At 37.1% G+C, this 12,545-nt stretch overlaps 1 protein-coding gene across 2 annotated transcripts; it reads right to left on the bottom strand.

Annotated features, from left to right (window-relative positions):
* Nucleotides 1-96: 96 nt before the first annotated feature.
* LOC8266780 (protein HUA2-LIKE 2) lies at nt 97-12,545 on the bottom strand. Of its 2 annotated transcripts, none has more exons than XM_048377455.1 (12): nt 11,987-12,545; nt 11,413-11,489; nt 4,236-6,248; nt 3,548-4,010; nt 2,741-2,849; nt 2,554-2,666; nt 2,276-2,463; nt 1,713-2,187; nt 1,178-1,613; nt 886-1,062; nt 632-684; nt 97-477 (listed from the first exon to the last, which is right to left on the bottom strand). In XM_048377455.1, the coding sequence occupies exons 1-11, from the start codon at nt 12,110-12,112 to the stop codon at nt 659-661; spliced, it is 4,203 nt and encodes a 1,400-aa protein (XP_048233412.1). In that variant the 5' UTR covers nt 12,113-12,545; the 3' UTR covers nt 97-477; nt 632-658. The 2 variants fall into 2 exon arrangements, with proteins under 2 accessions (XP_048233412.1, XP_015583234.1); XM_015727748.3 differs by having other exon boundaries at nt 97-521; nt 11,987-12,543.

Genomic DNA, 12,545 nt, shown 5'->3' with positions numbered 1-12,545 from the left:
CAGATTCTAAATAAAAATATAGAAACTTTGTTTTCCAGCGTTACATTCACAACAAAATGATAGTTGAATGCCTCTCATTCTGAATTCTGATCCAGCTGAGCCCAAAAATTCTTCCACTATAGATCAAACGAAAATTTTTACAGCAAAAAAGGACCGACTATTTAAAGAAGCTAAAAGTTGTAACAAATGGCCCTGCGAAAATTTTGATGGAATTCCTAGGAGGCCTTTCAACAAATAATAATATGCTAGGGTAAAGAAAAGAAAAATTGAAAATTTGATACATGACAGCCTAGAGTTAGGTTACAGCTCTCCCAGAACTCCACAATGACTGTCTTGCAGCCCTCTGCATTTGCAAAGTCTATAAAATACATATATACAACCCAATGAAGCATACGTGATGACATCTTGGGAGCCAAATCCTCTGTATGATGAACTATCCTGTGAAGAGCATTGAGAACCGACCCAGATAGACTTCTCCTTCAAACAAGCCGAGAAGCCAGATAAAAAAAAAAAAAGGGATTCTGACAAATATAGACCAGTGTATAAATTAGAAGTGAACAAACAATTAACAAACCTGTGCGTTAAAAAGAAATGTATAGATGCAATACTGCACCTATCAACATGAACTTACCAATTCCAGCTATGTAGTACTATTTACTCATCTCGGCCGCCAAATGCCTGGCCCTGAAATGCAAGATGTATGAAATGTGATTTATTTACCTGAGCAAAATAGGCCCAATCTTTCTAATGCCAGACCTAACCATTATGAAATAAAGCATATATCCACAAAAAAGAAAGGTGGAAACATGAACATCATAGGTCCGGAAAAAACTATATTTTCAAAATGAGAACATCCCCACAGAGAAAGAAAAACAGAACACTGACCTCTATTAGAAACTGGAACTGCATCAGAAGGTGGTCTAAAAGGCATGAAGTTCCTGTGATGCATATCCTGAGAAGGGTACGACCATCCTTGATGCGGCATTCTAGTTGGCTCTCGTGGGGGGCCACCATATGGACCTCGTGGGTAAGATGCTCTCGATTTGTCAGGATACCTTGGGCCTAGAGTAGGGATAAAGAAGTTGGAAATAAAATGCAATTATTACTACCATTGTACAGAATAACATTTTCACATAACTAAATTCCCTATAAACTTTCATGTTAGGAATAACCTTACCAGGAAAGGGGGGTGGAGGATATCTCCAACTCTCATCATATGGTGCTGGTCTCATTCTCTCGTGGTTATTGTAATAATTACCCCCATCAGTATTATGAGATGATTGGTATCTGTGGTGGTGGGAAGGAGGTGGGCTTGCTCTCCGAGACTTCACATGCTGACCAGCCTGAACATAAGAGAATTGATTTGAAGGCGGATGATGTGGTGGCCTTGGAGCATAAGCTTTATGATGAAAATTAGGACTATCTGCGTGTTGGACATTGTTCACTGGGCATGCAGGGTAACTGCTGAAAGAGCTTGTTGAATCGCAAAGCTGCATCTGCATCTGATCCCTACATTCAGTAGCATGGTAATGCACCCCATCGGTTATTGAAGAGGTGATTCTTGGTGCTGCCAGCGGCTGAGCCACTGTTTCTCTCAAGTCGTCATGCATGTACTGTAAATTTCAGCTCAATCAGAATAGATGAAGCGCACACAGTATTCCTCTCTACACTGAATCAGTAAAGGAAAAATGCTATGTAGTATAAGCACTCACATGTGAATTTGTATAAAGCTTTGAATCAACACCGTTAACATAGGGGTCAGGCATTCCACTTGAAGGGAGAATGGCAGGTGGAGGTGGTGGCGGTGGTGGTGGAGGCGGTGATGTGGGCAATGGTGGTGATGATGGTGGCACATCCTGAGGCAGAGGAGGGGCAAAGGGCAATGAAAAATGCTGTTCTAATTGACTCTGTGGAATATGTACAGCATTGACTCCACCAATACCACCAGCAGAGCTTGCTTCAATTTCGCAAGAGGGAGCCACATCCTCCATTTCAAGTTCACCATCAACATCTTCCAGGATATGTGTGTGCTTTTCAATTGCAGGGGCACTATCATGTTCTTCTGGGGTTTCAGAATTATGTTCAGGAGTGACAGCCTCAAAACTCTCTCCATCAGAATCACTTCCTTCATCTTCATCCTTCAGCATGCGGGGCATACAGAATCCTGGAAGCTGAAAACTTGAATTGCTGATGCAACAAGAAATATATTAGAAAAAGATGGCATATGACTCTTTCAATTATTCTAAAAGTGATGCAAATAAAAAGAAAATCATACCTTCCATATTCGTCAACAAGCATACCCTCCATGTCTCTAACAGGATCATCCAAAGGCCGCTCTGTTCTTGCTGAACGGCGAGAATAGGCACCGCCAGAAGATGAACCGCCTAGTGAATCAATTTCCCGCATGTGATGGCGAACAACAGGTTCTGGAAGAATCCTTCTCTCTAGCCAAAGTCTCAAAACCTACAAAAAGAACATCATAATGCAAGACCTCAACCAACAAAAGACACCAATGACAAAAGGCAAAAGTCATCAACAATTTGCAGGGCATACCTTCAAACACTGCCTCCGATTTTCCTGCGCAAAACTTCCAGGAGGAGCAGCAGCTGATAGTAGACGTGGTAACACTGCTTGAATAGCTGAAGGGTATATGCCACCAACATCGCCTGGAAATCTTAGCACAACATGAGCATTGCATATCCCACACCAAGACATCAATTTCAAAAAAACACAAGTTTACCTTTCAAACCTCGAGAACACTGAGTGATAGAATCCACAAGAAAGAATAAATCCACCCTTCGGTGTAAATTTGACTCACTTTCCAAAGTACGGGCTAAAATATCCACCACCTGTGTTTTCAAGATGAGTAATGGATCACAAGAAAATCAACTGCACAAGTAAATTTTTAATCACCATTGCAAAAACAAAACAATCAACTTATAATAGACACTTCTCCATTAGGAAAAAAAATGTCTTCTTGAAAAATATGCAGATTGCCATTTTGAATACACAATAAAGAAGGTAGGGATTCTCATTCCCTGCCCCCATCCTCCAATCTATCCAGCACCTGAAAAATATTGATTCTAGCATACTGTGTGCCATATGATCTTTTATAAACAAAAGGATGTAAGAAAACAACCTAAAAATTCAAATCCAGCATAGCTCTTCCAGTTGACCCTGCTTTTGTCAACAAAAATGGATTATCTATTGCTATGGTTCTAAAATTAAATAGGCTTCTGACCAGTTAAATGCACCTTAGATATCAATTGCTATTATCTAATGTTTGCTTCAAGGGCCTTTTAGTTTTTAAAAGTCACCAATAAAATCAGCCTTGGAAAAATCAATAACAAAGGTAGAGATTCAAACCCTTGCAAGGAAGGCAAAAGGTACACCATTTTATTTTATCATTAGGCATAAGCAAATGGATACTATTGCCAAATTCGTGCTAACCAAAGCACCAATTCCCTCGCATTGCAGATCATGATAATTAATGGGTCCAGCTAACACATATAAGGTAAAATCACACCTCCAAGCACTATTATCCTACCTTAGCAGAGACGCCAAACTTTGCACAGTCAATGGCTATGCGAGTTGCTCGACCAATACTCTCCTTTGTTCTAGTTAATGATCCAAGCATTCCTTCAAAGGATGACAATGCAGCATGTGCTTCTGCATAACTACTCCATTTGCCAACAGATTTTGGGCGTTGAGGTGCCACTGATTCAATTTTTTCTTCATCAACAACTGATGTACAGACAGTTGTTTTCTGTTGTGAATGATTGGGACTGGAACATCCACTATTCTGAATGAAGTTAGCACTTTCTGCTGTAGATACATGGCATATTGAGGTGGTGGGCGGAGATGTCTGTGCAGGAGATTCCATTCCATCAGCTGGAACTGGACTTGACCCAACTCCTAAGCCATCCCGTCCACCCAAATGATCTTCAGAAGAAGAGGCATAACAAGATTCCTTTCGTCTTTGCTCATAATTTCCTTTTGCCTCCACACGCCTAAAACAGAAATTAAGATGATAATCTCTTAATCCCACAAGGGCAGTCCCCATATACATTCAAAAAATTTCTAAGGAGATCTAAATTGTTAAAAGAGGCGACAAAGAAAATAACGAATCTAATTCCATACTATATTAGGTGAAAATTATTATGAAAGGGAAATTCGAAAAGTTGCATAAGCTTCCAAATGCAGCTATCATAGAGCCCAAAACATAGGAAACTTACATGCCATTATCTCGGCTGTTGTCATCAACTTGAGTCCTCAATGTCTCAGTATTCTCACAGGCAGTATCATCAGCAGTATTCTGAAGCGCATCCGAACCATTTAGAGAAGTACCTTTAGTACCTTCATTAGCCAGTGAAATAAGACTTGCATTCAAGCGAGAACTCTCGGAAATACTAACATCTTCAACACGATTTTCACCCCCAGCAACCCTTAACTCAGCATCTTCGGCGTGACCTTCTATACATGATCCATTAACATCTCGGCCATTATGAAAGCCCAAGGCCAAGGCATCTTTATGATGTCTTTGGCTAGTGGAACTTTCAATCAGTTCGTTGCAATTTTCTCGATCTAATGGTGATCTGACAGATTCCTCCAGGACTCTGTTCGAACTGGAAGAGAATGCAGAGGCCCCATGACTGAGACCCTCTGTAATCTGCTCTCCTGATCCATTGTTTTCTTTCCTTTCAACTACCATGCCGGAGGAGCCCTTCATCGAAAAGGTGGAACCATCATTCATTGATGTTTTCTTGATTGATGTCTCAGCACATGCATGACCTTCTTCAGCAGCATTTGCTGACATGGCTTCTAGAGCCCGATGAAGACGTTTCGATGGAGGTAAAGCTGCTTCACCATCTGCCGTACAGCCAAATGACTGGCTCTCCTTCAATATCAAAATCTGTGGTCTATTCACTGGGATCTGTGCATGGGCCTTTGGAGGTGATGCAATATCTAAAGCTCCCTTCAAAGAAAATGAGTCTTTATCAGCTGAACAATCATCACTAAGATTATCTGATGGGACAATCCGCTCCAATGTAGCGACTGCAACTTCATTCAACGTTCTTTCTTCAACTTGACATAAGCCATTGTTTACCTCGGTTGGATTGATTGCAACTTCATTGGAGATTTTTTCTTCATCTTGAGAAAAGCTCGCATGCTCTTGCAGAGATGATAATTTTCCCATTCTAACTCTAGCGCGTTTCACTAGTGGCAAGTGTTCATCTCCATCTTCTTTATTATGCCTCTCATTCAGATTGTCACCAGCATTTTTTAAATTTTGGCTACTAGAATGAGTTTCGGCATCCAAATACACCTCAGTTTCCAATCTTCTAGCAGGTGGTTCAGCTGCTTCATTACTAACTCGCTTTCTGTTTTGTTTCCTTTTCTTCTTTATAAACACAGCCTTTATTTGAAAATCAAGCCCTTTGCTCAACTCAACATCTCCCTCCAAACACTCAACAAAGGTTTCAGAATGCTCAGGTTTAGAAGCACTGTCTATAGTGCTACCTTCATTCAGACTCAATGAATCAGAATCAACCGTTACAATTTCAGAACCATCATCTTCGATGCTTCCATTTGAGACAAAAGCAGATGAATCGACATCATCCCATTCAGAGGCATCTGGTGATCTTCTGGTTCTCTTGTTCCTCCGTAAGGCTCTGTCCGAAATAACATCCGTTGATGCATCCCCAGCACTCTTGCTCCCTTCATTAGAAGGTAACATGAAGTTCTGAAATCTAGAGGATTCTAGCCGTGGCAAGCTTCCAGACCTTTCAACTGATGAATCGTTCTTCTGCGCAGCATGCTTCCTGGATCTTAAGCCTAGAGATCTTTTTCTTGAAGTGTAAGTAGCTATACCAGGCTTCACTGGGACTGCCATATTATCAGCAGGTTGCTCCGTGGAGTCCTCTTTATCATGCAAAGTACCACTTTGTGGCACATCCACAGCAAGGCCAGGATCATCTCTACCTGTAACAGTTGCTTCAGAAGTTTCTGTCTGACCCTTCAACTCAAAGTAAGCTGATGACTCCATCGAATGCCCTCCATTTACGAGAGTAATTTCTTCACCAGAATTGCGATCGTCAACCTGGTCTGATTTCTTTAACTTCTCATAGCTCTCAATAATCTCCTGCACTGCACGAACAAAATCTGCACCCTTTCCTTGACGCTTCACCAAAAGAGATTGTTTCTTCTCTTCAGTAAATGCTTCAACATCAGCAGGGTTACAGAATGCTCTGCATAACAATGCATGCATCAAAAAAAGAAAATTTAGCCCAAAACCAAGATGGCTATCAAACAGAAGAAAGAAAGGTTAACAAGTCAAAAGAGAACACCTGAGTGAATTCACCAGAGCAATAGACTACAAGTTCAAGCATCTAAATATATAATGCATACATCTCTTTCTTTCGAGTAAAATTCTTTTTTCTAATGCTGCACATTATAGTTACTTTGTTATGGCATGATATACATGTGCTAAAAAAAAAAAACAATGTCCTGACATTCAGTAATACACAAGCATATATATAAGCGTGCTTTGAGAATGACTAAAAGCAATACATATTTGAGAATGACTAAAAGTAATACATGTTTGAGAAAGAAATCATAATACCTCTAGCATCTGAAATGTACTAAGGTATAAAAGGAAAAGAACAAAATATTAATTTCAGGTTTTTTATTTCTCATGCTTCTTTTATGTAAATAGTTTTTCATAAATCATTTTTTTCTCCAGTCAATGTGTGATCAAGTTACTTCTGCCACTTAGTTAACAGAAGCCTCATCTAGCTATCAGAATAAGAAATAAAATGGTCTCTTTTCCTAAATATGGTCCCAAAACATTGACATAGAAAGAAGTTTCTTAAAGTCTTACTGAACTCTCATTCCTGATAATCAAACAGAGCATCAGACTAAAGATAAACAAACACCTGACAATAACATCTAAGGAATCTCCGCTGCAATTAGTGACAGACATTAAAATAGTGCAATTTGTGTCAAGAAAAGAAATGTAATGCAACAGACAAGGAGAGATATATCACTTAAGAACTGCACATAAAGAAACAGTATATTCAAAAGAAAAAAATATGCATAAGAATTAGGATTTAGCACATTGTAACCATTTCCTATATATTCTCGCTTAGCCTAAATACCAAACTACCATATCACTTTGGTTATAACCGAGAAATACCCATTAAATGTTCTATAAACTTTAATCTTCAAAAGCATGTAAGGGGTCACTATGATACCTAGATAGAATTTACAGCAGAAACTACAAAACTGAGCAGGAAAGGGGGAAAGAAAAAAAGAACGAAAAAGAAAAAGAGGAGCGTAATTCCAAAAACATGGAACTTTGATTGAAAATATAGCCTGCAATACTTTCAGAAACCATAACTTGTAAATAGGAAAAGAAATCAAGATTTCAGTAAAAGGTCAATGATGACTTCGAGTACAATCCATTTATAGCCACACAAACAATCCCCTAAGAAACCACATTACACCATGTATCAACTCACTAACCAAATATTATATAGCTCTAAGATGTTAAGAATTTTTTCCACAGAAAACAGAACTGTGCTCTCTATAACAATCGTATAAAGAAAACAGTTTTTGCATGGACATCTTGGCCTTATCATTACTCAAATCTTAATGGACAGTATGCAGGGACATATTGGCCTTATCATTCCTCAATCTTAATGGGAAATGGAATCAGTGTTGCTACCAAGCTTTTCTAGGGCATCTGGTCCTCTCTTTTAAGCAGTTTCCAATCAATTGTTTCAGCTGTTTTATATATCAGCTGTAGTTTATCTCACCAGTCTTTTTTAAATTGCAAAAACATGTGAACTCTTCCAGCATTAACATATAGAAGTGTACAAAAGAGGAGTAACAACAGCAAGAAGGCAAAGGTAAAAGGATGGACATCTTATGTACAATGAAGATTATAAGGCATATATGCACTTAGCCACCAGCAGTATAATTAAATAACCAACTAAAAAATATATTGATTGAACTTGTGTACAGATGCAAGATTACATAAATAGCATAGCAGCATCCAGCTCATATTAGACCTATTACGGTCCATAAAAGTGAAACAGCAGCTATAAATATTCTCTCATTGGATAACCCAAAGCTCGAGTGACTCCTGTTTCTCAGGCTGCTACTGCTTTAGCTTCTGCTCACACAAATAAGACTTTTCTTCTGAGTGATATCATAAAGTGAAGATTATGGGGAAAGATAACATCAAATGGAAAACTAGAACTTCTCTAGCAGCATGTCTAGTAATAATCATTAAGCATATCAACAACTAGGTATAAGATTGGGGACATTGTATTGTCTAAATTCTTAGACATATATATTTTGTATCTGAATTCTACAAAGATAAATGCATATCCCAACTCCCCACCCCATATATTCTTTAACTTGAACTTAAAAGAATACAATCTGTAATAGAAGATATTCAAAATTGTGCTTTAACTGATCAATTTAACAAATAGCCAAACTTAAAATATGTGCAGCAACTAACCACTGCAAAAGCTATGGACCTCATTAAGAAAATGTATCCAATGAAGAATACAATTAAATAATCTGAATCATTTTTCAATTTTTAATTCCAAGTGTCTAAGGTTAGACTATTAACTATTGAAACCTTTAACCCTCTTCCTTTATCATTTCATCCTAAATCAACTAAAAAAATTCAAGATCACACTTCAACAATAAAAAAACACATAACATAAGGGTGTGTTTGGAATTGTTGTTGGGTGTTGAAAAAGCCGGTTAGGGTTTTTTTGATTTAATATTATTTATTTTTAAATGTTTGTATAAACTGCTTTTCTCAACCTACTTGCAAAAGCAATTTTCAAAACTCAAACAGAATAAAATAAAGATCGAGTTTGGAACCCCTCAGCCATTTTTACTAGCCATTAGATTTTTGACATACATGCATGTGAAACCTCCTCATACAAAACCTGCATGCTAAGCTGAAGAGAACACAAAGAGTCTGAAGTCGAAGTATAAAGAGACATCGACGAACATAGAGATAATGCATTCATCTCATACCTTACAAGAAAATTTTTTTAAGTAAATCATTAATACATTAAGGAAAAAAGAAAAAGAGAGAGAGAGGGAGAGAGAAACAAGCATCAGACGTTATTCAAGTTTCATAGACTAAAATATTACTATAATGCATGAAACTGAACTAAAAAGGATTGAAGGAGAAAGTAATAAAGAACTTCAAAACAAATCTACAATAGTAATGATGAAAGTCTGCTACGTTGGAGAGAAAATCATTACAATATATAAGCAAAGAGAAAGAAAAATAATACTGAAACCACCCTCCCTCTGAAAGAGAAAGACATAACCAAATGATCAGAGCAGTAAAAACACCAATTGCAAAATAGAACATTTTAAGAACTTAAGAAATGGTAAATAAAGAAGAGCGACACAACATAATCGGAAGTACTCTAACACTGCAATATCAAAAACTTCCCAACACATAATAAACACAGAAACATTCATATATACCTTCACATTAGGAATTCTATTTCATATTCCTGTCTTTCAGTCAAATAAAATGTGATAACTCAAACCCAAAATCTACTGAAATCCAAAGTACATATTTAACCATCAATTAAACAATACTTTGAATTCCTTATTTTGTTACATTTAAATACCTCCAAAAGCCAAAAAGAAATATATACATACATACATACGTGTGTGTATATATATATATATGTTTTGAGGCAGGGCAAATTAGTACCTTTCATACAATTCCAGAAAGTATGCAGCAATTGGCTTGGACCTGGTGTCTAGGAGCTGGAGATGGAAATGGATATTGCACCATACTCTTGACATTTCAAAATTTTACTCCCACCCATACTCTTATATAAAATTATAGTATCAAATGTTTCAATTCAATGATTTAAGGAGATGCATGACAAGTGCAGTAGAAAAGTTAAGGAAGGGGCAATTTTAATGTTAAGGCCGTATATATAGAACAAATTGCCTTATTCATTGGTACAAAGGTGGAACAATCAGGTTAAAGAAATGAAGAAAAGGAGGCTAACCAAAGATTCCCTGGTGTGAATTACTCAAGAAACCGTTAGATATTGAAGAAGATATAGCCCTACACGAACTAAAATGGAGGAATATAACCAGCCTCAACTAAATTGGGATTGAGGCAGAGTTGAGTAGTGCTTATTCAAATACAAATGCTTTACTACTTCAAATCTTCAGAAATATTTAAGAAAATGAGCAAATAAATTTCCAATTGGTAACCCTCATAACACTATTCTTTCTATACATTTGAGAGAAACTAATACTCCAAAAGTGGTCCACTTGAAGAATTAGTTGTTGCTTGATCATAACTAAGTGAGCATTTGCTTGAGAACAATCTCCAATTCCACATATCATAAAGAAATGCTTGAAAATGTGGCTACCTTTGTAATGTGTAAAAAAAAGATGACTGTTTCCTAAGAAAACCAGAACACATATCCAATTTTACATCTTTAAGTAGACTTCAATGAGAAAACTAAAAATCATCAACCATAAGAACTATATATCCAGCTTTAGCATGTGCAAACACTTTCTGGACTTATTAAATATGAAGATAATGGAAAACTTAAAAGGAAAAAAATCCTTCAAACAAATGGAAAGTAAAACTGTATACAGAAAATGCAACAATTCTTATATTAAAATGTGCAATGTTTTTCTTTGGAATGTTTCTTTGAAGACATTCCAATACTCAGCTAAAAAAAAAAAAGCAAGTTCCATAGTGCCACTAAGTGACATGAAGGTTTGTTTCTTTTCTTTTCCCCTATCCACTAAACAAATTTAAACAGATAAAGGGAGTAAAGCCAGCTAGCCAGAGTCTAATGAATATGCCGCTAAATAACATTATAGTATATTTTTTGTCCATTAAGTGCGCACATAAACACACACCCACATATATATACACCCCTATCAAAGGGGATAAATTTTCTAGAGGTAAAGGGAAAAGAGATGGAGAATCTAACTCTAACCAATAAGCACTACTGTTCCCTGCTTCACCATAGCTTACTTATTACTTTTGTTAGTAAGGACCATTAATTTATCCAAACGACAACCAAGAAGGGGCATCCAAGTCTAATCATGATCATTCATTTCAATTTTCTGCACTATGCCATATTAAGTCCATTTTTCTTAATAACTACTATCGCAATAGTGAAATACTAGTTCCATTTAAGATTCCAGCTAACGAACATTTGATGTTAGGGAATTACTAAAAGGGATTACCTTTCATAAATGCAATCATTACTGTTATCAATATATGACTTCCATTAACTTGATTGATCAATATGTGAACTGACAATTAGAAAAGAACTACTAATTACAATATTGCCAATACATAAATATGGAAAAAAGAAGACTCACATTTGCTGGGTCCCAAAAAAGTAAACAAGCACTTTCTTCCAATCAGCCGCATAGCCCCATTTCTCCGGCTCACTTACCTGGCATCAGAACCCAAATTTATAAACTCAATGAACAGCTAATACCACGTAATGGAAAAATACACATAAACAGCAAGACCAGAATCCTTACTTAGTTACTTTGGTCAGAAAGAACTGATTATTAGTGGCTACTTTCAGGTAATTTCACTTAATATAAAAAAAATTGAATTTCATCAATGCCACCAGAACTGATTAAGAAAAAAGAAGAAAGAAAAAAAACGACCTTATAAAATTTGACAAGCCATTAAGTCTTATAAATAGTTCTTCTATAAATTATTACAGTTGCACCAGAAAAAAAAAAAGTGAAGCCCTGAAAGAACTTGAATTTTCGCAAAACCCTAATCAAACACTAACATGCAAACTACAAAATCTATCTTTATGACGAATACAAAACAATAATCGGCTCCAAAAGCTTCTACAAACACAAATAAATTCAAAAAGTTACAGCCAAATAATATATACATATATATATATATATAACAATTCCTAGGACATACCGTGGCAGGCCACGCAGGAAAGCCTTTAACTTTAGCAAGAACGAGATCGCCAACCTTCCATTGGCGGCGGGCAGCGGCAGCGGCAGCGGCAGCTTTGCCGGCGCCTCTTCTACGACTTGGGGCCATCTCAAGAATCGCCGCAGCTTCAATCAAACACTATTAGGCGATTGCAAAAGAAGCGAACATACAAATCCTTCACTAAAATGCCAAAATCGCCCGCAAAAAGGAGCAGTCTGGCACAGTCTAGGGTTTTCGAGGCACGATTTGGGGAAGAAATTAGCAGGCATTGAAACCCACAATCCAAACAAAAGTAATGAATGAAGTCAGTACTGAGTCCGTATAGAAACCCTAATTCGAGATTATTAACTTTAAAAAAAAAAAAATGAAGAGAGAGCAGGAAGAGTCCAATTGGGAGTTATTGTGTTTTGTGGAAGAGAGAGAGATGGTTTTTTTTTTTTTTTTGGGTGACGGGGAGGCTAAAGTGCGCTTCGGCAGTGTAGGTTAAAATTTGTAAGGGGAAATTAAGCTAACATGCACTGTGGTATTGACATGAGGTGGC

Source organism: Ricinus communis, chromosome 1 (assembly GCF_019578655.1).
Source record: "Ricinus communis isolate WT05 ecotype wild-type chromosome 1, ASM1957865v1, whole genome shotgun sequence".
NCBI lineage: Eukaryota > Viridiplantae > Streptophyta > Magnoliopsida > Malpighiales > Euphorbiaceae > Ricinus > Ricinus communis.
The sequence above is the reverse complement of the archived record's forward strand: the minus strand, read 5'-3'. Positions and strand labels throughout refer to the sequence as shown.

Coding starts and splice junctions, on each gene's coding strand:
- LOC8266780 (XM_048377455.1), bottom strand. CDS start 12,112: ATGGCCCCAAGTCGTAGAAGAGGCGCCGGCAAAGCTGCCGCTGCCGCT. Junction 11,490..11,986: donor TTCCTGCGTGGCCTGCCACG/GTATGTCCTAGG, acceptor TTCTGATGCCAG/GTAAGTGAGCCGGAGAAATG. Junction 4,011..4,235: donor AACAGCCGAGATAATGGCAT/GTAAGTTTCCTA, acceptor TTTCTGTTTTAG/GCGTGTGGAGGCAAAAGGAA.